At 42.3% G+C, this 21617-nt stretch overlaps 1 protein-coding gene and 1 long non-coding RNA gene across 9 annotated transcripts; one reads left to right on the top strand and one right to left on the bottom strand.

Annotated features, from left to right (window-relative positions):
* The first annotated feature begins 2 nt into the window (after positions 1 to 2).
* degs2 (delta(4)-desaturase, sphingolipid 2) lies at positions 3 to 21531 on the top strand. 8 transcript variants are annotated; one of them, XM_023828332.2, is made up of 6 exons: positions 8665 to 8909; positions 11342 to 11386; positions 11507 to 11535; positions 11939 to 11982; positions 18903 to 19645; positions 20594 to 21531. In XM_023828332.2, the coding sequence occupies exons 5-6, from the start codon at positions 18929 to 18931 to the stop codon at positions 20735 to 20737; spliced, it is 861 nt and encodes a 286-aa protein (XP_023684100.1). In that variant the 5' UTR covers positions 8665 to 8909; positions 11342 to 11386; positions 11507 to 11535; positions 11939 to 11982; positions 18903 to 18928; the 3' UTR covers positions 20738 to 21531. The 8 variants fall into 8 exon arrangements, with proteins under 8 accessions (XP_023684098.1, XP_023684097.1, XP_023684100.1 ...); XM_023828334.2 differs by lacking the exon at positions 11939 to 11982; XM_023828335.2 differs by lacking the exon at positions 11342 to 11386 and having other exon boundaries at positions 11517 to 11535.
* LOC140578412 (uncharacterized) lies at positions 4565 to 8698 on the bottom strand. Its single transcript, XR_011982588.1, has 3 exons — positions 8487 to 8698; positions 8334 to 8394; positions 4565 to 5457 (listed from the first exon to the last, which is right to left on the bottom strand). It is a non-coding gene; the product is annotated as an uncharacterized lncRNA (long non-coding RNA).
* Positions 21532 to 21617: the final 86 nt, after the last annotated feature.

Raw genomic sequence — 21617 nt, forward strand, 5'->3', positions numbered from 1 at the left:
GCTCTGGATACCGGATCTCGCGAGACTTGGCGTTATGCCCATGGGACATGCAAATACACAGGAGCTGCTGTCGAGGTGCTTCGATCGCGCAATTAGTCCTTTGATCTTTTATTTTAATGACTATGGGGATATGTCATATATTACGCTTGTATTTTATGGGCTGTAGATGCAGATGGCATTATCCAGACTTGTGGGTTAACGTTGCGTAGTGCGCTTCTGCTGTGGGGTTGCTTGTTTCTGTATGCTTTGTGCTACGCGTTAATATCCGAAAAAGTAAATTGCATAAAATTTTTGTTTTAGAATGTAAGAATGAATATTAATATTTTGCTGAAATTATGCTACATGGCTGATGGTACAAAACCACATAGATACTGTGTTATATTTGCAATCATTCGATTTTTATTCTGAACGTGTCGTTTGTGATTATCAACCAATAACCACGACTGTCCGCTACTTAAGACCATAACAAAACGCAAAATGGGATTTGTGCGATAGACCATTAAGTGCTCTTCATTGAGGGGGGAGATGTTAAATTGCCACTGATTTCACTCTTCCCCGTGGATTGCATTCTGCTTTGTGTGACGTAAGGAAATGGGTGTTAAATTGTTCTGTATCAGCTGAAAATTGTTTATTGCCGTAGCTAGTTTATATACTATTGTGTCCAGAGTTTGTCGAAATGCAGCAATTTTATTTATTGAAAAAAGGACATGACATTTGTTTTTTTAAAAGAGTTTCCTTAACATTTTCACATTTTTACCTTATTGTAAAGTGACCAGAATTAAGTTTCTGATATCTGTCATTACCTAATTGCGTTTATTTGGTTAGCCGATATTTCTGTTTTAGTTCACCGTTTTCCTGGGATGTTTCATATTGAGTCCCTTCCTTAAGTACCACAGGAGGGCTCTTCCTGAAACTAAAACTAAAACTTGTAACCATCAGTCACAAGGTAATGTCCAACACTGTTACACCACCTGCTGGTCTGTTTATTAATTCATTATGTCTTCTGCCAGGTACTTTTACCTAAACCAGGGCTTTTCAAATCTGGACCTCGATTCTAAATTCGGGCCTTGTTTTAAGTTCCTCCAGGTAGTTTAGTTTAATAATTACTGATTCTTATTAGCCAGAGGCTTCACACCTGGCTCACAACTGAAGGAAGGCTTGAAAGCCAGCAGTGCTTGGCCCTTGAGGACCATGATTTGAGTAGCCCTGACCTAAACCTTTCTTCCCAGATTGATCATAAGGTATAGTGTTAGTACAGCTGGATCTAGAAATTGGCAGGTGTGGGCATTGGCCACCCAAATTTCTGCTCTGCCCACCCAATTGGTCAACTTTAGCCTGCGCCATCTGAATCTGCCAGTCATGTTTATTTCATTTGTCCCATCAGATATTCTTCTGTGGAGCATTTGTAGTCACCTGTGAAAGAGGGAAAGGAATTTTTTTAAAGCTCCTTCTTGTTAAAATGTATCTTTTGCTGTTGTGGTTTGCTGTAATGTTGTGTTGAATAAAGATCTTTGCTAGTTGTAGTTTAGTTAACTCCTAGATAAATAGCTAGCTAGTTAACATTACTGTTGGCTACAAAGCTCAATAGAATAGTATAGTGGAACCCCCATATCTGCTGATTTGTTAACCACGGTCTCAGAGTCACCTGTAAATTAAACTTTACCATAGTTATGCAAGTACACAAAAAACAAGTTATTTTATAGTGACTATCCACAGTTTTGAATCTCCGTGGTAGGCTTTAGAACGTATCTCCCGTGGATATGGGGGCATTACTGCATGAAACAATTGTTTACTAACGTTGATATCAGCGCAGGGTTGCCAGTGTTGGTCAGCTGGCTGGAGTGAGATTTTCAGTTTGAGACAAATCTGGACACACATGCACATGCATTTATTTACATGTATGTAGCAGTTTTATTGCCTTGTAAATAGTCTGTAGGGTTTGCAAACTACCTGAATGCTTTTTATGTAGCTAATTTTAGGTTTATAATGGAATAATATAGATTTGCCATAAGATTTCTTGTGTGAGAGCCTGAAAGCATGAGTGTCACCCCAGATGGGTGAGAGTTGGCAACCCCTGTCAGCGCTCAGTATAAATAAATTTGCCTGGTTAGATAGATTACTTGCTATAATTTACTTAAATTAGTCATACACAACCATAAACAGCACCCAACAATTTTTGATTCCCAAATCAAAGCTTGCTGCCAGCAGTTCAGTTACAGCTGCTCTTAGCTTGAAGAACCAAGCTTCGGGTCCGGTGCCTTCGAACCAAGTGGGCAGCTACTGCGGGCGGTTCGGGCAGTAATGTTACACCTTCCCTGTGGGCAGCTACTGCGGGCGGTTCGGGCAGTAATGTTACACCTTCCCTGGCCACTTTGCACCAGCGCAAAGGTCGCTTCCATCTTCCATCAAAGGTGCAGGTCGCTTCCATCTTTGTTTGCAAAGCCAGTTTGTTTATGGTTTGGTAATTAGCTTTTAATGCTTTTTCTCTTTAAGGAGTATCTTTCTACTACATTAGTGTTCATGTTACATATGGTACGCTCTTATGTTCTTATATACCAGTTCATGAGTTTGAGTTCCAAATTTGCCTTTAATATGCCAGTAGATAAGCTTATGTTTGTTAAATTTATGTTTGGTTAGCATACACTTCAATCCAAAACACAGTACAGAAATAATAATAATTATTATTATTCATCTTTCCTGATCAGAGAGATGACTATGAGAGCATAATGTAGAGTTCATAACTAGTTCAAATATAAAATATGAATATGGCCATGAATCCCACCTATCTCTCTCGTAACAAGCCGCTACTGCACTGCAGTACAGTCCATTGTGTGAAATGCTGCCCACCCAAAATTTCTAATTGCCCCCCCAACCTGAGCAGTCTAGATCCAGGCCTGAGTGTTAGATGGTTCAGTGAAGGTTGCGGCATGTACAAAAGGATTTCTGTATAATACTTTCCACATAAAAAAGCAACTGTTAAAATGTTCATTTCAAATATTTAAAATCAGACAATGTATAATTTTACATAAATGTAAGGAGGATAGATTAAAATCTCAATAACTTTGAAATCAATTTGAAATCGCTATAACTGGTAAAAGTTGCTGACTGACTCAAAAACCAGTCCCTTAATCCATTGTTTCCCAATGCAATCCTTGGGAATCCACAGACAGTCCATGTTTTTGCTTCCCCCCCCCCCAGCTCCTTGCCAGGTGGTCCCTACTGGAGCTGGGAGGAAGCGGAAACACAGATTGTCTGGGGGTCCCTAAGGATACACTGCTCGATGTGTAATGTGGAGTTTAACTAACCATGTCATTGAAGGTCAGTTAGTGGCAGCCCCACAGTATGTGCGATGCACTTTAAATAACCTATGATGTACATAGGAAACATTACGTGACATAACTTCATGACTGTGAGTGTCCCAGTTGTGGACTGGTAATGGGTCATTGGTCTGCTTAGCATTGAGGGTGCAGTGATTTTTTAAAAATTCTGAACTCATCATTATAAGTAGTTGATCTCACCTTTGCTTTCAGCTATAAATCTTGTCAGTTAACATAAACCCTGTAAGCACTGCAGCCCTCTGCATACCGCCATGCAGTATTCCCCAGCCGAAATAACCCATAATCAAATTTCTCAGAGCTGTGGCATTTTGCAGAGGTGGATAGTTCAGGTCCACAAAGTAAAAATCCAGACCAAGATTCTGTTTCAACCAACCAGTTGACTATGAAGAGTCACAGTCACAGGTACTCAAGTAGTTGGTTGAAACAAAACATTGGTCTGGATTTTTGATTTCTGGACCTGCACTATCCACCACTGCACTTTTTTTTTCTCAACACAAGTTGGTGGATAAAGCTAAAAGTGGTGGCCTTTTTGGCTCAAATTTGCTGCTCACTCTGATATTCTAATTAGAGGTCTTGGTTACCAGTGGCTGCTAAGTGATCAAACAGGCTGACAGAGAAATCACTTTTGCATGTCCACCTTGGACCCAGGGGGTTGTGGGTATGAATTCAGATCAATTTGTATACTCTCCAGTGTTCACATGGCTTTTCGCTGACTTTAATTTCTTTCGCAGTTTTATTTGCTTCATGTTATTGTATTCAGTAGTCATATATCCCATGCTGAATTCTGTCCCTTAAAAAAATGTCCATAAAGGCACATATTTAATAAACTCACTAAACGTAAAACAGCTCTTGAGAGTACTAGTATCAATTTTATGTTCACTATGAAGGAGAGTGGTGTTAAAATGTAATGGAAATGCGCTTATAATTATGTTTTGATCAGTGGTTTAAAACCTGGATTGCAGATGTGGAAAAACTGGAACATCTGAAATGCATAAGTAACTTTATTTAGTTTTAATACCCAAAGGCACAATTTTTTCCCCCCAGTGATTTCATGACTCTGGTTCTGTGTGAGCACTAGCCACAACATCACTTAAATTCTTAGCTGAGCTAATTAGAGTTCTGACGGGAACAATTTAGTCTTTCTATGTGGTGTTGGTGTTCTTCAGAAGAGTTTAAGGACAGCTGCAAACCACCAGGATCTGGGCTGATGACTCCTGATTTTCACAACCAAGACAAAACCTGAGACAAGCTGTGCTCTTCAGCATATTCTTTGTGATGTTTTTATTGTCCCTTTTTATTGAAATGCAGAAAATATCAACTGAACCACTAGATGGCACATATCTCCTGTATACAACTGCTTAACACAGCTGTGGCCAAAAGTTTTGAGAATGACACAAATTTTATTTTTCACAAAGTCTGCTGAGGGGCGGCATGGTGGTGCAGTGGTTAGCACTGTTGCCTCACACCTCTGGGACCTGGGTTCGAGTCTCTGCTTGGGTCACGTGTGTGGAGTTTGCATGTTCTCCCCATGTCGTCGTGGGGTTTCCCCCCACAGTCCAAAAACATGCTGAGGCTAATTGGAGTTGCTAAATTGCCCTTAGGTGTGCATGTGTGAGTGAATGGTGTGTGTGTGCCCTGCGATGGGCTGGCCCCCCATCCAGAGTAGTTCCCTGCCTCGTGCCCATTGCTTCCGGGATAGGCTCTGGTCCCCCGCGACCCAGTAGGATAAGCGGGTTGGACAATGGATGGATGGATGGATGGAAGTCTGCTGCCTCAGTCTTTATGATGGCAATTTGCATATACTGTACTCCAGAATGTTATGAAGGCTGAATCAGATGAATCGCAATTGATTGCAAAGTCCCTCTTTGCCATGAAAATTAACTTAATCCCAAAAAACCCATTTCCACTGCATTTCAGCCTTCCACAACTGGACCTGCTGACTTCATTTCAGTGGGTCTCTCGTTAACACAGGTGACAGTGTTGATGAGGACAAGGCTGGAGCTGGAGATCACTCTGGAGATCACTCTGTCATGCTGATTGAGTTAGAATAGCAGACTGGATGCTTTAAAAGGAGGGTGGTGCTTGAAATCATTGTTCTTCCTCTGTTAACCATGGTTACCTGCAAGGAAGCACATGCAGTCATCATTGCTTTGCATAAAAAGGGCTTCACAGGCAAGGATATTGCTGCTAGTAAGATTGCACCTAAATCAACCATTTATCGGATCATCAAGAACTTCAAGAAGGGAGGTTCAATTGTTCTGAAGAAGGCTTCAGGGCACCATAGAAAGTCCAGCAAGTGCCAAGACCGTCTCCCAAAGTTGATTCAGCTGCAGGATTGGGGCACCACTAGTGCAGAGCATGATCAGGAATGGCAGCAGGCAGGTGTGAGTGCATCTACATGCACAGTGAGGCGAAGGCTTTTGGAGGACGGCCTGGTGTCAAGAAGGGCAGCAAAGAAGCCACTTCTTTCCAAGAAAACATCAGGGACAGACTGATATTCTGCAAAAGGTACAGGGATTGGACTGCTGAGGACTGGGGTAAAGTTATTTTCTCTGATGAGGCCCCTTTGCAATTGTTTAGGGTATCCAGAAAAAAGAAGAAAGAAAAGGTGAGCGCTACCATCAGTCCTGTGTCCTGCCAACAGTAAAGCATCCTGAGATCATTCATGTGTGGGGTTGCTTCTCAGCCAAGGGAGTGGGCCCACACAATTTTTCCACACAGCCACGAATAGAGAATGGTACCAAAACATCCTCCGAGAGCAACTTCTCTCAACCATCCATTCCGCTTCCTGTTTTGTGACAAACAATGGCTTTTCCAGCAGGATGGGACACCGTGCCATAAGGCAAAAGTGATAATTAAGTGGTTTGGGGAACAAAAAAATCAACATTTTGGGTCCATGGCAAGGAAACTCCCCAGATCTTAATCCCATTAAGAACTTGTGGCCAATCCTCAAGAGGCGGGTGGACACACAAAATCCCACAAATTCTTACAAACTCCAAACATTGATTATGCAAGAATGGGCTGCCATCAGCCAGGATTTGTCCCAGAAGTTGATTGACAGCATGCCAGGGTGAATTGCAGCGGTCTTGAAAAAGAAGAGCCAACACTGCAAATCTTGACTCTGCATAAACTTAATGCAACTTTAAATAAAAGCCTTTGACACTTATGAAATGCTTGTAATTATACTTCAGTATACCACAGAAACATCTGACAAAAGATCTACAAACACTGAAGCAGCAAACTTTGTGAAAACCAACACTTGTGTCATTCTCCAAACTTTTGCACACGACTACAAGGTGGCAGTGAGTCTGAAGCTTATCTCAGGCCGTCACGGGGCACAATTTAAGACATCGGTTCACCTAACTGCATGTTTTTGTCCCGTGGGAGGAAGCCATCATGTGCATTGATAGGAGCACAGGAATGTAGGACGTGAACCTACAACCTAGGAGGTAAGAAATTGGGAGGACTCATAAAAAAAGGGGAGTAATTCTTTATTGGAGGAATCTGATTTTAATGAAAATGAGTGAGAACATACTATTTAAAATAATTAGTGTACATTTAAACAGCCTGAGTAAGGCTCCTGTGTAATATCCTGGTGCTGTCCATTGAGTCACCATACTACACTTACAACTCATGTGACAGCATACTCTGATATGACCATTCAGCCCATATTTGCAGCAACCCCTTTTATTTTTGTTGATTTTATTGGCTTCTGCCATAACTCATCATTGCAAATGTAGGAGGATACTTCAAAAACCGTAAATTCAGTAACAGAATTTTTGTGATTGTAGGCTATTTCCGTATGAGTTTGCTTTATCATTTTTCTTTTGGTCTCATCGGATTGTGTGCACAATATTGGTACGGTTAAAATGTTCTTGTAGTAAGTTTTATTGCATCCAGGGCTCACGAAAAACATAAAAATCAGTGTTAATGTTATTGGCCAGTACGATATAATGCAGCTTGGCAGAAACAAGATCGAACGTAAAGGGAGTCGGGCAGCTGGGAGGGCAGTCAGCCAGCTCGGGCCATCCGGGGTGAATATGAGCGGCTGGGAAGTAATTGAAATAAAGACAATAAGACTTAAGTGAGGGGGGAACCCTACGTGCCTAGTAAACCAGGCGCGCAAAAAAAAGATTACCATAGCACAACTTTGTAAAAATTAGAAACACTGGGAAATTAACATTTAGCAATTTAGATGCACGCTTTTATCTTTTGGAGAACTGAACGCTTTAGGACCATAGACCAAGTAAACGACTGGATGGCGCCCTCTGTCGGCAGACAATTTTGTGATATCAAATTAACTAATAAAACTGGGCCTGCTTGGATATCGATAAGTCTAATGCAAGCCTACTACGGTTCTGTCCTTAAAACATAATCCCACTTTTTAAGTGTTTTAAACTTTACATTTTCAGTGAATAGAAGCATGCATACACCTAAAACATGGTCATGTCAGAAGATGAAGAGAAAGAAGGGGGGAAAATGCGCGTTGGTTTTATACCGATCAGATTTGATTCGATGAGATATATAGCACCGCTGACATTGCAACTGGGGAGGAGCTTTTAAGTCACACCTTGCGCCAGTGCCTTGAGGAGGGTGTGTGCCTCCGGGCGCAGTGTATGTGCGTGCGAGAGTGATCACCGTGCCTTCCACTCTTTGGCACCCGTTGCGGGAGGACAGCTATGGGGGAGAAAGCAGGACGGGTGGATTTTGAATGGGTTTACACCGATCAGCCGCACACGTCCAGGAGGAAGGAGATTCTGGGTAGGACACCATACCAGCACTTTGATTTGACGGTTTGAGTTCCCTCTGATCATGGTTTCAGTCCCAGCAGTAGGACTTCCCAGTGTGGAAGTTTCTCTCAAGCAGATGCTAACGGTGAAGCGTTGTATTGTTTATATTATTTAAAATAACTACATAATCATATGTGAATGGGGGTGACAACGCTGGTTTTTATTAAGCTTATTGCGAAATGACATTTCATTACGATTACAGTACCTGATTAGTATCTGTAACTTGGTCTTGGCGTACTCCCTGCCGCGGGTATACCTTGGTACACCTGTTGTGGAGAGCAGGGGGAAAACGTGATCACAAACTTTAAACATCATTATTATACCGCTGAAGTTTAAACAGAGGAGGTGCGGACTTCACCTGTTGATGGACATTTAAACTGGCGTTTAGGGCGGTTCACGAGTTTTTCTTTTTGTACGATGTGTTATTTGAGGTTGGGGTTTTTGGTAGAAAATCACCGCCTTTGAAACGATTTGAGGACAGGTATCTCTAACTCCACAACACTACTGTAGCGCTAGGGGCAAAAATCTGGCAGTTAGACTGGTACCAGCCATTTAAATAGCAGTGTGCAATTAGCGTCTGTTGGTTTGTTATAGTGTCGTGTGTAAATGCTGTATATAACGTGTGTCCGCCCACCGTGTGTAGCTGGTGCGGTCGGGAGTTGGTGCTTGGGGGCTGTGTTTGGTCAACGGCAATCCTGGTTAAGCAAACCGCCTGGTCCAGCTCCTGCAGCCGCGATGCCTGGGTCTGGCAAGCGCGACACTACGGAGAAATAATACCCAGGTTGTTACGTGTGTCGGAAGGAGTTTTATCTTCAGTTTAATGGAGCTTAATGCGGCGTCTCTAAAAATCAGTTGTGATCCTTTCACGAATCGGTCCTGACGAGTTTGATAAGTTCTCTAGAAGTGTACTGGCAAAATACAGCGACGGGTGTAAAGTACCGAACTGCATAGCTAGGTTATTTCTTTTAAGTGGGCATGAGTGTGATGAATCAGCGACCGCAACATCACAATTTTAAAGGCCGATTTTGAAACATTACATCTGAAGCGCGTTGTTAAAAGCCGGTTCCAGAACCTAAACCGCCGTGCGCCTAAAGTCATAGTTTATGTCTCCCTGACGATTGCGTAGATAATTTGAAATGTCGCCGGGCTCAAGTAGGGGAAAATATGAGTGTCCTGTTTCATTGAGGATAAAAGCCACCGGGATTGTTTTCATCTACTTTGGGGAGAGTTGTGCAGTAAATACAAAGGTCCTGGTTTGTCCTGTGTTGGTTAGAAACACGACAGAGTTGCACAGGGGTACACTACTATGGTAAAAACAGAGGCTTCTGTTTCCACACAGGAGGTTTGCTGTAGACAGGGTCACATGTGCGCTAATTGCGCAGCATGACTTGAATACGCCTCGTCAATATGATCCGCATGGAGCGCATTCAGCCTGCTCAGCGATAGTATGCGCTCAGTCAGTGAGCCAGAAACTCGCGGAGAGAAGCAATTAAGTCGCCCTGAATTCGTTAAAATATATATAAATCTGTTTGGCCGCAGGTGAACAAGGAACTAGACTTGTGACCAAAAGGTTGTGGGTTCAAGTTCCAGAATGGTCCACCCATCACTGTGCTGTACCCCAATTGATATTCAAGACAAATATCCTGTTCTTTAACCCATAATATTTAATTATGATATAGTTCGTTTACAAAAATGGATTTTGGTGAGATAATGATGTGACACAGGCAGGTGCGATTCATCGTACACTTGGGGCCCCTATGCAAAGTACTCCATGGGGGTCTTCAATGCACCCCACCCAACACTGTAAAATTTATGATCATTATTTTAGCTTGAAGTCTAAATTAATAATATTAGCAAAGAGAATTTAATAAACACAATTCCTTTAATTTCAAAATACACAAATAAAGCAGATTGCCTTTGCAATGTACTATGTAATTGCCCAGCTGCCTACCTTGCCTGTCCTAACCCTACACCCGGGTTACATTTTCATAAATTGTGCATGAAATGTGAATTCATTCGAAATTTCGGCATTTGTGTAAGAAAAATTGCTGGCTGTATGCATCACATGGCAGTTACATTCAGCTCTGTTTCAAACGCACCTTCTCAGAACTTGGCCCATTGTTGAGATTACTCAATATTACACAAGAGCAGAATTGCAGATGTTACCTGGAACACTGGGAATGTAGTTTAACACACCCCAGTGTATTGGGTAAATCATTCACAGAGTCCTGGTTACTAATGTGATTGAGGATAGTGTGGAAGCTCCAAATGAATGGCTTCCCCCCCATATATCCATTTCAACCAATTACTAATGTTTCTTATTTACCCATGAGCTTGTACTGGAAGACGTGTAAAGGACATACAGATGTTGTGGACCCAATTTAGGTAAGATTGTTGCTAGGCAAGACTTCCAATACGTGACCAGTAACAAATGCAGCAAAACAGTTGTGGGATCAAGAGGTAGAATGACACTGTTTAGAGCCTCACATCAGAGAACCCTTCTCCCAAGAGAGAATCTAGCACAAGCTAAGTGCAAGTTACAAAATCAGAGCTTCTGGCAGTGCCAAGTAGACCATGTCAATGGAACAATTGCGGGAGACCAGTGAGAGTCAGGAGTAGGATGAGGTTAGTCGTGTTCCTGCAGGAGAAATATTTAGCGCATTTCTTAAACATTACGGACATTTAAATGAAGGCAAATGGGAGCATCCTATACGACATCGTAAAGATGCGTGGCATTGCGGTACCGCGGGCTCTGAGAAGAGGGAACAGGAAGCCATAGTTCCCATAGTATATGCTGTGTGAAGTGGGACGCTCACAGCCTCCCTGGTACCCTTGAGCAGAAGCTCGCCATCTGCTGATATTTACATACCAGAAGCTCAATCACTTGGCATTCTGGAATGATATTAACAGTGCTGAAACTGAGCAACCCAGATGCACATCAACAAGGCCCGAGGCCCCTCTACTGTGTTTCTGTGCTAGGAGGGGGTGGCGACTGTGAAAAAAATTGTCAAAATCCCCCCCCCTGTTATTAAACATGGCTAGAGGAGGCCCCTGAGCTGCAGCCCGGGTAAACCCGTGCATTAAAGCGCCCCAGCACACCTGTTCTTCTTCAGCTGCTTTGCAGCCTTTTTCTAGACACTAAATTGTATCCCATTTAATTTCCCTTTTGCCACAACTACCTGCAAACGCTGATGGTCACCATTATCCTATCAGCTGGTAAATTTCCACCTGACAACACAGAAGGTAGAAAGCCTGGAGGTAGGTAAAGATGACCTTGAATTTATGCTAAAGGTAGTCTTTGCATAATATGATTTGTTTTTGTGTAAATATTGGTGCTAAACAATCTGATTTGTCTCTTTTTTTTTTTTGTGCTGTGAGATGCATCAAGGCTGCCCAGAAGCACTGAGGTATGAAATGACACAGGATTTGGAGGTTAGAAGTCAAAGGTTTAGTTCCCCTGGGTGATTCACTTCCTTTAGGTGTATCTTCAGAAGTTGTCTGACCCTGGAATATTATTATGTAAACAGAAATTAAACAGATTTCCTTCGCTATCAAAAAGATTAGGTGAAGCGTATGGTTTTTCTGCTAGCAACCATTTCAGGTGGCGTTCTTTACTGGTGAACGTAATAGCGGGAATGTATACACGAAAAAAAGGTGGGTCGTACCCTTGTCTGTGTCCAGTTCCATGGGTATTACTTGTACCTTCCCACCAAGACAAAAGGAGGTGGCCAAAAATGCTGAAGGGGGGTGGTTCATTTTACACATTGAAGGTATTAATAATTGATCTCTTCTTAATTATGCCCGACGCAGGTGCTGCATTCATCAGGCATGAGGTCATAAGTTGGGCTTCCCAGGTGACTATAACTGACCATAGCTTTTCTGAAGCAGTACAGCCACAATGTAGCTGTGTTGCGAGAATAGCGGTCTCTGTGCTGATTTAGAATTTAAATGAATGCTGTCCTGTATTTCTGCCTGACTAAAGATGAAACTCTAGTAAAAGAGAAGCATCTATGAAAAGCCATAAAAAGGTCATTAAAAAAACCTAAGCACCCGATATTCCTTAAATCTGTTTGTTTTGCTCAGATTTGCTAAATGGGTCAGTGTATTAATTGGTTTCCTATATTTAAATAAAGAAAAATAATTAATATTAATTAGCTGCCACAGAGTTCAAATGGCCAGATGTGACCACTGCAAGGAAGGGTGAAAAAGGGTGAAATCTTGGATGTTCCGTAGTTTTTCAAGGCATATTAACTTGGAATGCCATTACATGATTCCTACATGAGTGATGAGATAATTACTTTTATTTAGCAGATGTCTTTGTCCAAAATGACCCAGAAGTGAGACAAATGGCACATTGCAAGCATGCATATGTCAAGGAGTCAACTAGGCATAAGAGCTTCCAATGAATGCTGAGTAACAAGTGTAAGCAGTGAGGGAGCAGGACATACAGCGGTTGCATAACATTTCAAACAGATTATGAATCTAAATAATGAATCCTGGGTCTTGATGCATTTCTTGAAAATGGAGAGAGATTCTGATTGGCAGATCATCCCAACATTGGGGAATCTCACAGGACAAACATCTGGAAAGTCACTACTCACGTGGCAGGGATTTCAAAGCAATGTTGGTTTGCTGACCAAAGAGGGCGAGATGGGATGTAGGTCTTAAGGAGTCTTTTGGTAGAGATGGGTGCCTATCCAGTAATGGATCTGAGGGCCAGATCCAAGGACTTGAACTTGATGCAAGTGCCTATAGGGAGCCAGTGAAGAGAGACCAGGATGGGTGTAAGATGAGGGCAGGGGTGAGGAACCTGTTCCATGGAGGTCCGGTGTGGGTTTGGGGGATGCCTCAATAATAATTAAAGCAGTGGTTCTCAACTCCACTCCTGAGGACCCACTGTTATTGGCTGATTGAGAGGTCATCCCAAAAACCCGCACCGGCCCTCCATGGAACAGGATCCCCACCCCTGATGACTGCATACCAGACGTGCTGCCATGTGTTTGAATCATCTGCACCGGTTTGACAGCACAGGCTGGTAGACCTGACAATAGAGAGTTGCAGTGGTCTAGTCACGAGATATCATGTGCTGGACATGAAGGTGAGCTGCAGACAAATAAGGTCTAATGTTCCTGATGCAGATATTACTGACCAATGGATATAAGTATATTTTAAGCAGATGAACTCCACATGCTCTATTCGCAGTGGTCACAGTGGAGGTTACTTATGAATACGCTGAATACTAGTACAGTATGTAGAAGTTCTTTGTACCAAAAGCCTCATCTTAGTCCAGTGATCGAAGCTGAAGCCCAAGTAGGTCGTTTGTAAGCCCTTTCCCACCATAAGAATATTTTTCCAGGAACTTTTTGGGAACTTAGGAATGCCTGTTACCTTCCCACCACTGGAATTTGGCCTGATTGCAGTTCCTGTGTGGTAGTTCCTGGTCCTTTTTTTGTCTCTGCTTCAGGGTAGAAATTTTTTTCCACGTTGAATCAGAATCAGAAAAATCTTATTGATCCCTGAAGGGAAATTATTTTTGTTAGAGATGCATTTTTCTTGGCCGATTTTCAGATTTCCAGTATTTTTTGCACATGTGACCTGCCAATACCGATTTTTGCCAAAACCAATTTTCTAAGAACTATAATTGACAACATATACAGACAAAAATAAACTTTTCTTCAATGCAAAATTTTATTTTCATAATAAATTGTTACACTTTATAATTTCCCCCAAACTGCACAAGTTACAGGATATTCTCTCACTTATACAAGTCTCAAAGTGCTCTGTGACTGGACTGAGGTACAAATAACTGATAATTATAAATGAGTTGCTGTACACCCAACTTTATCTGACATAAACTTTATCTTCACTTTAACAAGCAAGAGCAGGTGCAACAGATTTAAATAACAAATGTCAGGCACTTAATCATTTTCCAGTATGTTTAAATGCAACAGATAACACGACATTAACGTTTTCTCTTTTTTTTTTTTTACTCGTCTTACAATTAAAAAGTCCATCGTTTACAATACTCCAAATAAAACTTAAGTGTACTATACTCTTCCAAGTAATAGATGCAGGGTAATACTATTAATACCAACATCGCATGTTATGCGCATACAGTTACATCGCTAGTAAGCTAGATTAAGGCTTTTTCATACCTTCCTACTGTACGGACATTATAGTGCAGAAGGTTAAAGTTTCGTTACAACATTTTTTCCTTCATAGGGAAAAAAACTTTATAGCTTTGCAATATTAATGATTATTCCTTTTCAAGGTTTAGTATGTGTTTAATAATCAGTTTAATCAGTTGAAGGTTTACCTGCGATGTTTCACCACGCTTTCGTGGTGGTTCCCCCAGGGTTTACTTTGGCTTTACATGTATTACAAATTGCAAGCTTTCTGTCGTCTTTGTGTCGGGTTTCCTAAAATTCATTTTAAAATATTCTCCCCCTAATTTCCATTTATGGCCACAAGTTCTAGTATTTAAATTAATATTGAAATAGCCATTTGGCTGAACAGCATCCAGACCTGTTAGAATCTTATAGACCTGGATCATGTCCCCCCTTAGTCTCCTTTGCTCAAGGCTAAACAGATTCAGCTCAGCTAACTTCTCATAAGACATTCCTCTAAGACCAGGAATCATTCTTTTAACCCTACGTTGAACCTTTTCCAAGGCAGCAATGTCCTTTTTAAGGTATGGTGACCGAACCTGCACACAATATTCTAGGTGGGGTCTTACAAAGGAATTGTATAATCGTTGCATCACCTCCCTTGACTTAAACTCCACACAACTAGAGATGTAACCCAACATCCTATTGGTCTTTTTTATTGCTTCCCCACACTGGCAAGAGTGGGACATGGAAGCATCAACATACATACCCAGGTTTTTCTCATAATCAGCTACCTTTATTTTAGTGGAACCCATAAAATATCTGTATTTTATATTTCTGCTGCCTGCATGGATTACCTTACATTTATCAACGTTAAATTTCATTTGCCAGGTATCAGCTCAGTCACTAATTAAATCAAGATCCCATTGTAGCCTCTGTGTCGCTAGATCAGTATCTGCTACACCACCCACCTTGGTGTCGTCTGCAAGTTTAACCAGTTTACTGTATGTATTGGTGTCAACATCATTAATGTAAATTAGGAACAATAGTGGTCCTAAAATTGAACCCTGTGGTACCCCACTATGAATGCAGGCTCACTGTGACATTGTGCCTCTAATAACTACTCACTGCTTCCTGTCTGTTAACCAGTTTTCGATCTAAGCTGCCACAGTTCGTAAAATCCCTGCAGTTTTGAGCTTAAGCAAGAGCTGTTTGTGGGGACAACATCAAAGGCCTTCTGGAAATCTAAGTAGATCACATTGTAGGCCTTTTTGTGATCAAATTCTCTTGTAGCTTCCTCAAAGAACTCAAGTAAATTAGTTAAACAGGATCTACCTTTCCTAAATCCATGTTGGCTATTATTTGAATCCAGGTCTTTTAAGTTCCTCTTGTTACATTGTTGTATCATTTTGTGTTGTACAGATGATATACCATTAAAAACAGCACTTTGGGTTCAACTCCTTTTGTTTAGAAGTGCTCTATAAATAAATAAACGAACAGAAACATATACCACTTGTGCCAACAACATGAAATGTGCAAGTATATTTTGAGCTGTACTACATGTTTGCACTCAGATGTGCAAATGGAAAATTATACACAGGCAGTGAAAAAACTAGGACTGTATGATGTATATTATCCACCATTTTATACGATGTGCAAGTGGTATCGATATAAATGATAGGAACAGAAGCTGTACATGGTATATTTCAATGTTCAGCATAAAGCAGAGGAGTAAAGTTTGACCACTGGGAGGAAGGATCTCCGGAGGTGTTCAATAGTACACTTAAGTACTAAGTAGCGTACTTTAAGGGCCTCTGTCAAGTGCTGGGCCCCCGGAATCTGCCAGGGTATCCCTATCCGTCTGATGCCCATGACCACAAGCACTAGTGCAACCTATATAGAAATATAGATCTTTGTTAGGCGCTTACCCAGCAAACTTCAGGTACCTGGTTCCTGGGATGTCTGGACCGGGACGTCTTGTAGTTTAGTTTCATCCTGGCATGTCATCAAGTACATGCCAGTTATCTTGCAACATGATTAGCTGCACTGGCAGCTTGCAGCCCCCATGCAAGGCGAGGATCTATTGATATGTGAGAGATGGTTTGGGAGCCAGTGGCTACATGGATTGGCTTGCTGCCACTGGGCTGTGCCGTGAAGGCTGTTGGCGGTTAGTAGCATTCAACAGATGGATGCGTGATGTTTATTATAGTAATAAAATGTGTGTGATGTGCAGAAGGTCACTCTGTAAAGGGAAATGAAGGGATATTTATGTCACTTAGTTACTGATTAAAACTTCCTGTATGTTTTGTTGTATTTGGTTGTGACTGTGGGTTTGTTCTTGGTTAAAGGATACGAGGTTTCACTCGATTATGGAAACTTGTGGCCAAGTTCGGACATCATTGGATGTTGTGTGAGGCAGCAGATCTGTCACTCAGTGGACAGAATATTTTTGTACTGTGACATTTGGCCAAAACTTTTAAAAAAAGATGTATTTCAAAAATAATTGTTAATGCTTGATTGTGAGTATACGACAAGGTCATGGGGCTATTTTCATATTTAAATGACTTAAATTAATCGTAAGTGGATAATTACATAATGCGTTATTTATATCTTGATACTCTTTTGCTGTCTGGTACTTTATGGCGACAATATCCCCCTGTATCTTGCAATAAAAAAAATCAATGAAAAGAAAGATCAGGTGGGATCAGTGTTCAGCAGTTAACTTTTATGAAGGCTGTAAAACCATATTACGTTCTCTCATTATAGCACAGTACATGAAGGATTGGGAGGCATGGAGGTGAATGAGATCTTGGGGAAGGGATTCATGCATTAATAACAGATTTTTTTAGCGTAACAGTGTTTTTTAGCGTATTGTATAATGGCTCCCTCTAACACATCTGTCACCTGTATTCCCGTCCATAAAATGCAAATTAAGGGATTTACCTAATGTCATAATTCCCGCAGATGATCGATACTTTATTGATCCCCGTGGGGAAGTTGTCTTTACGCCTCCCTCAACTTGCTCTTTTGTAGAGTGTGTTGTCCACGAAGGGCAGCCACCCGTAGCGGCACCCAGGGAGCTGGGGGTTAAGGGCCTTGCTCAAGGACCCGCAGAGGCTGGGTTGGAACTGGCAACCTTCTGATTACAGGCACACAGGCTTAGCCCACTAAGCCACGCGCTGCCCCAATACAGATTACCGATACAGAATAAAAAGAATGGTTTCCTGATATTAGAATGTTTTAGTGCCATTTTAGTTAGTGACTGACGTTTTGAAAAGCAATTTAAAAGCCAAGTGCATATGATGTTTCATTTCCAGTATTGATTATTTAGCCATAAATGATGCATTTCCAAATTGCCATGGTCAAATGAAACTCTCGCGTACGACGCCACCCATGAGCACAGAATGCAAATAAGCTAAAATTCTAGAGTCCGATTTGCATAACGTGTAGGCAAATAAAGAAAGAAATACTTCCGGCCATGGTAAAATGTATAGTAATAAGATAAACAGGCGTGCCAATGCGCTGAGGGGCACCTCCTGCAGGTTAATCACCATTTGCTAAATAAATGAATGACTTATAGCATTTGACGTCTGTTTCTGTAGATGTATACGGTTCAGTGCCCGGCTACAGGGAGAACCAGTCAGACTACAAGTACAACCCTTCCAGTCCGGACAGCACATTGTATGCACTCCCCAGCTGTATAGTCTGAAACAAATACGTGGCCATGGCTTAAAATTACTGCTCCCCCTTCCCAAACAGTTCCTGAAAAAGACACGCCATTACTTTATAGACTTTAAATTAATTGAGTATTTCAGAGTTTAAATGGGTATTTAGGACAGAAATTAAGATTTGCTACGCTCATCATTACAAAAACAAAGAAGTGCTAAATGAAAATTCTTTAACCTTTTTTGGTTTAATTTCCTTGGCTACTGCAGCACCTACCCCTACAATATCCTCTGCCTGAAAAAAGATGCCTACGAAAATTAACAAAGAGAAAATGGCTCATGGCAAAACAAAATGCTAGCTAATTAAAAGGGCCATTATAGAGAGAGCTTACTTCCCTAGAGGGAGACATTTAAACACTGCTTGAGTTGCGTTAATCACTGCGCTGCCTGCAAAAGCTAGCAGTCTCCTTGTCGATTGTTTAAATGGGTTTAAATTACATTTAATTTATTCCTAATTTTGTAGCCTGGTACTAATAGCAGGAGTATCGGTGAGCATAGTACTTTTCAGACTCTTCAGGCATCTTGTACATACGTCTAAACAAACTAGCTGAAAAGGTAGCTATTGTTAATAACCAGTTACCGTGCAGCTAGAAATAATCACATTTGTTCTTCGTCATTATTACACACATTCCTCGGGTTCTGGTTTTGCTTGCTCGACGATTTACTTGTAAGCCGGCAGAGTTTCTCCGGTGACCGGTTTGGGCTGTTCAGTGGAAACCTTAGAAGCTGGTTTTGGGTTGAGCTGTTTGAAAAGATTGCGACTCTCCAGTTCTTTGGCCTGGCGTGGATGTTGTGGAACATGCAGGAATGTGGGCTGTTTACCTGGGTTCCCATTTTATTCCTGGCATTTCTGGCCCCTGATAAGTTAATTGGTGGACATTATAGTGTCCTGGGGGAGTCGGGTTATAGCACTAAACCTGTTCTGTGTCTCTGTTCACACAGCAAAGTACCCCGAGATCAAGTCCCTGATGGGTCCTGACCCTCAGCTGAAGTGGGTTGTGACTGGAATGGTGCTGACCCAGCTTTTAGCCTGCTATCTGGTACAGGACGTGTCCTGGAAGTGGGTTGTCATCTGGGCCTACACCTTCGGCGGCTGCATCAACCACTCGCTGACACTGGCGATCCACGACATCTCGCACAACGTGGCCTTTGGCAACAAGCAAGCTCGCTGGAACCGTTGGTTTGCCATGTTTGCCAACCTGCCCATCGGTCTGCCCTATTCAGCCTCTTTCAAGAAGTACCACATCGACCACCACCGCTACCTGGGCGGCGACGGCCTGGACGTGGACGTGCCCACCGACCTAGAGGGCTGGTTCTTCTGCACCCCTTTCCGCAAGCTCATCTGGCTCTTTCTCCAGCCGTTCTTCTATGCACTGCGCCCCCTGGTGGTCAACCCCAAGCCCGTGTCCAGCCTAGAGGTGCTCAATGCCGCGGTGCAGTTGGTGGCAGACGTCTGCATCTTTTACCTGTGGGGGCTGAAACCCATCGTCTACCTGATTTCCGGCTCCATCCTGTGCATGGGGCTGCACCCCATCTCCGGCCACTTCATCGCTGAGCATTACATGTTCCTGAAGGGCCACGAGACCTACTCCTACTACGGCCCCCTGAACCTCATCACCTTCAACGTGGGATACCACATGGAGCACCACGACTTTCCCAGCATACCTGGCAGCCGACTGCCACTGGTGAGTCTGGCCTCATGTGGAAGGCTGATTTTCTTCCAAAGCAATCTTGTTATTCATGTTTCGTTATATGTAGAGACATGCATAGAAATTATCATTAAGCGTCTGAAAAATGCTTAAGAGTTACAGGAAGTGTAAATTTGAGTCTTACAGAGTATAAGTTCTGGGAGGGAAAGAGAGACAAATATTCAGGTCCCTGATCACTGTGCTACTGGCTTTCCTAGAGGATAAAGGGAAAGGCTTTTTAATCTAGCATGTTTAGAATGGCAAAACGCCCTTTATATTTGATGGATTACTTATCAAAGGACCCCCACCTAAAAACACACACACACACGCATGACACAGAGATGTTATACTGATACGACGGCCTGTGCAAACTTTCACAGTGCAGGGCAGCCTTTGTTTCACTTGTTCCTCCACGGTTTGTGCTTGGATCCATTTACTCAAAAGTCTCCCTTTTTTTTTTTCCATTAGTTACATCATCAAAGCTCAGTTGGGTGTATTCCCATGGTGCGTTTGATTGCTGGAGCCCAGGTGTAGGCTTGTGACTAATGTAACAAACGGCATTATACCTTATTCTTCATTAACAAGTGTACTAGGCTTAGCTGCTAGCTGCTGTTTAGAAGAAACTCTCATTATTTAGCAGAGTCATTAGTCTCAGACAGCAAGGGAATTGGCACAAATGAGGCAGACGTTACTGTAGGCGTTCTGTCCAAGGCTTGCCTCAACATAATGTGACTTGTGCCTTTTCAAGTCGTATTTTAACAATGGAATGGACACATGGTGCTGGAGGTGAAATATTAGGTGTCAGTGGTGAACATTCATGTCGTACTGTATTAACGGGACCTGCTCTGTTATTAGTGCCAGGCAACTCCTTTTTGGAATCACTCCCAGGAATCCTGCTTGTGTCCCAGCTAACCTCCTCTCCCCTCGCCCCCCCACCCACGGCAGGTGAAGAAGATGGCAGCTGAGTACTATGACTCACTCCCGCAGCACACCTCCTGGGTCCGCGTGCTCTGGGACTTTGTGTTCGACGACAGCATCGGCCCGTACGCCCGGATCAAGCGCGAGTACAAACTGGTCAAGCAGGAGTGATCGCCGGCCGCAGACCGCCCTGTCCGCAGACCGCCCTGTCCACTCCCTGGGAATTTACCATCGCTTTCCTGTGTTTTTTTTTTTTCTTCATGCGGGCAGATGCCCTGCCAGAGTCCTGGAGACAATCTTAACGGGCACACAGAAGGGGCGCTCTTACAAAGGTGCCCCTCCCTCTCAGAATCTGACATTAGTGGCTAAAATGGGACCACTTATTTGGTCATCCAGGACTGTCAGTGCGATTTAATGCAGAAGTGCTAGAAAAAATGGGCTCATCAATGCTGCCTCTATAAGAGGCTGCGTCAAATAGTAGTTTAAACTGGAATCAAACCATTTGGGAACATCCACTTTTCTTTGCAGTAAGAGGACTGCTGTGAGAATGCTCAGAGTATGAATAAATATTAAGTGTGTACTGGGTGAATGTAGTATCTGGAAGCAAGAATGGGTTCAGATTGTCTCAGTACCTTCATGATCTTACTGTAATGTCATGGACTGTAGAGAAGAAACGAGTCATTTCAGCATTTCAAAGCAGTAAATGGCCATTTCTTCAGTGACGCAGCACTACAGTATTGTGCCTTTAAAACAATGCCCTGTGACATCGTTAGGAAATGCTACGTTTTGTTTCAAGCGGTCAGCCTCGTTGTGACATTTATTGAAATGGCTTAAAACAATTTCAAAATTAATGTTAACGCTGCATTTAACTTTGTAAAAAAAAAAAAATACCTCGTCTGTTATTGTTGGCTGTTTTTGTATGTTTGTTATCACCAGCAATTTCTAATTAAAATGACATTTAAATATGTTTTGCACAATAATTTGATGTCTGACAAGCTCAAGTCACTGTCCTGGTGAAAGATTAAGGGAAAAAAACGTGTGTAAGAAACCG

This window comes from Paramormyrops kingsleyae, chromosome 14 (assembly GCF_048594095.1).
Source record: "Paramormyrops kingsleyae isolate MSU_618 chromosome 14, PKINGS_0.4, whole genome shotgun sequence".
Taxonomy (NCBI): Eukaryota; Metazoa; Chordata; class Actinopteri; order Osteoglossiformes; family Mormyridae; genus Paramormyrops; species Paramormyrops kingsleyae.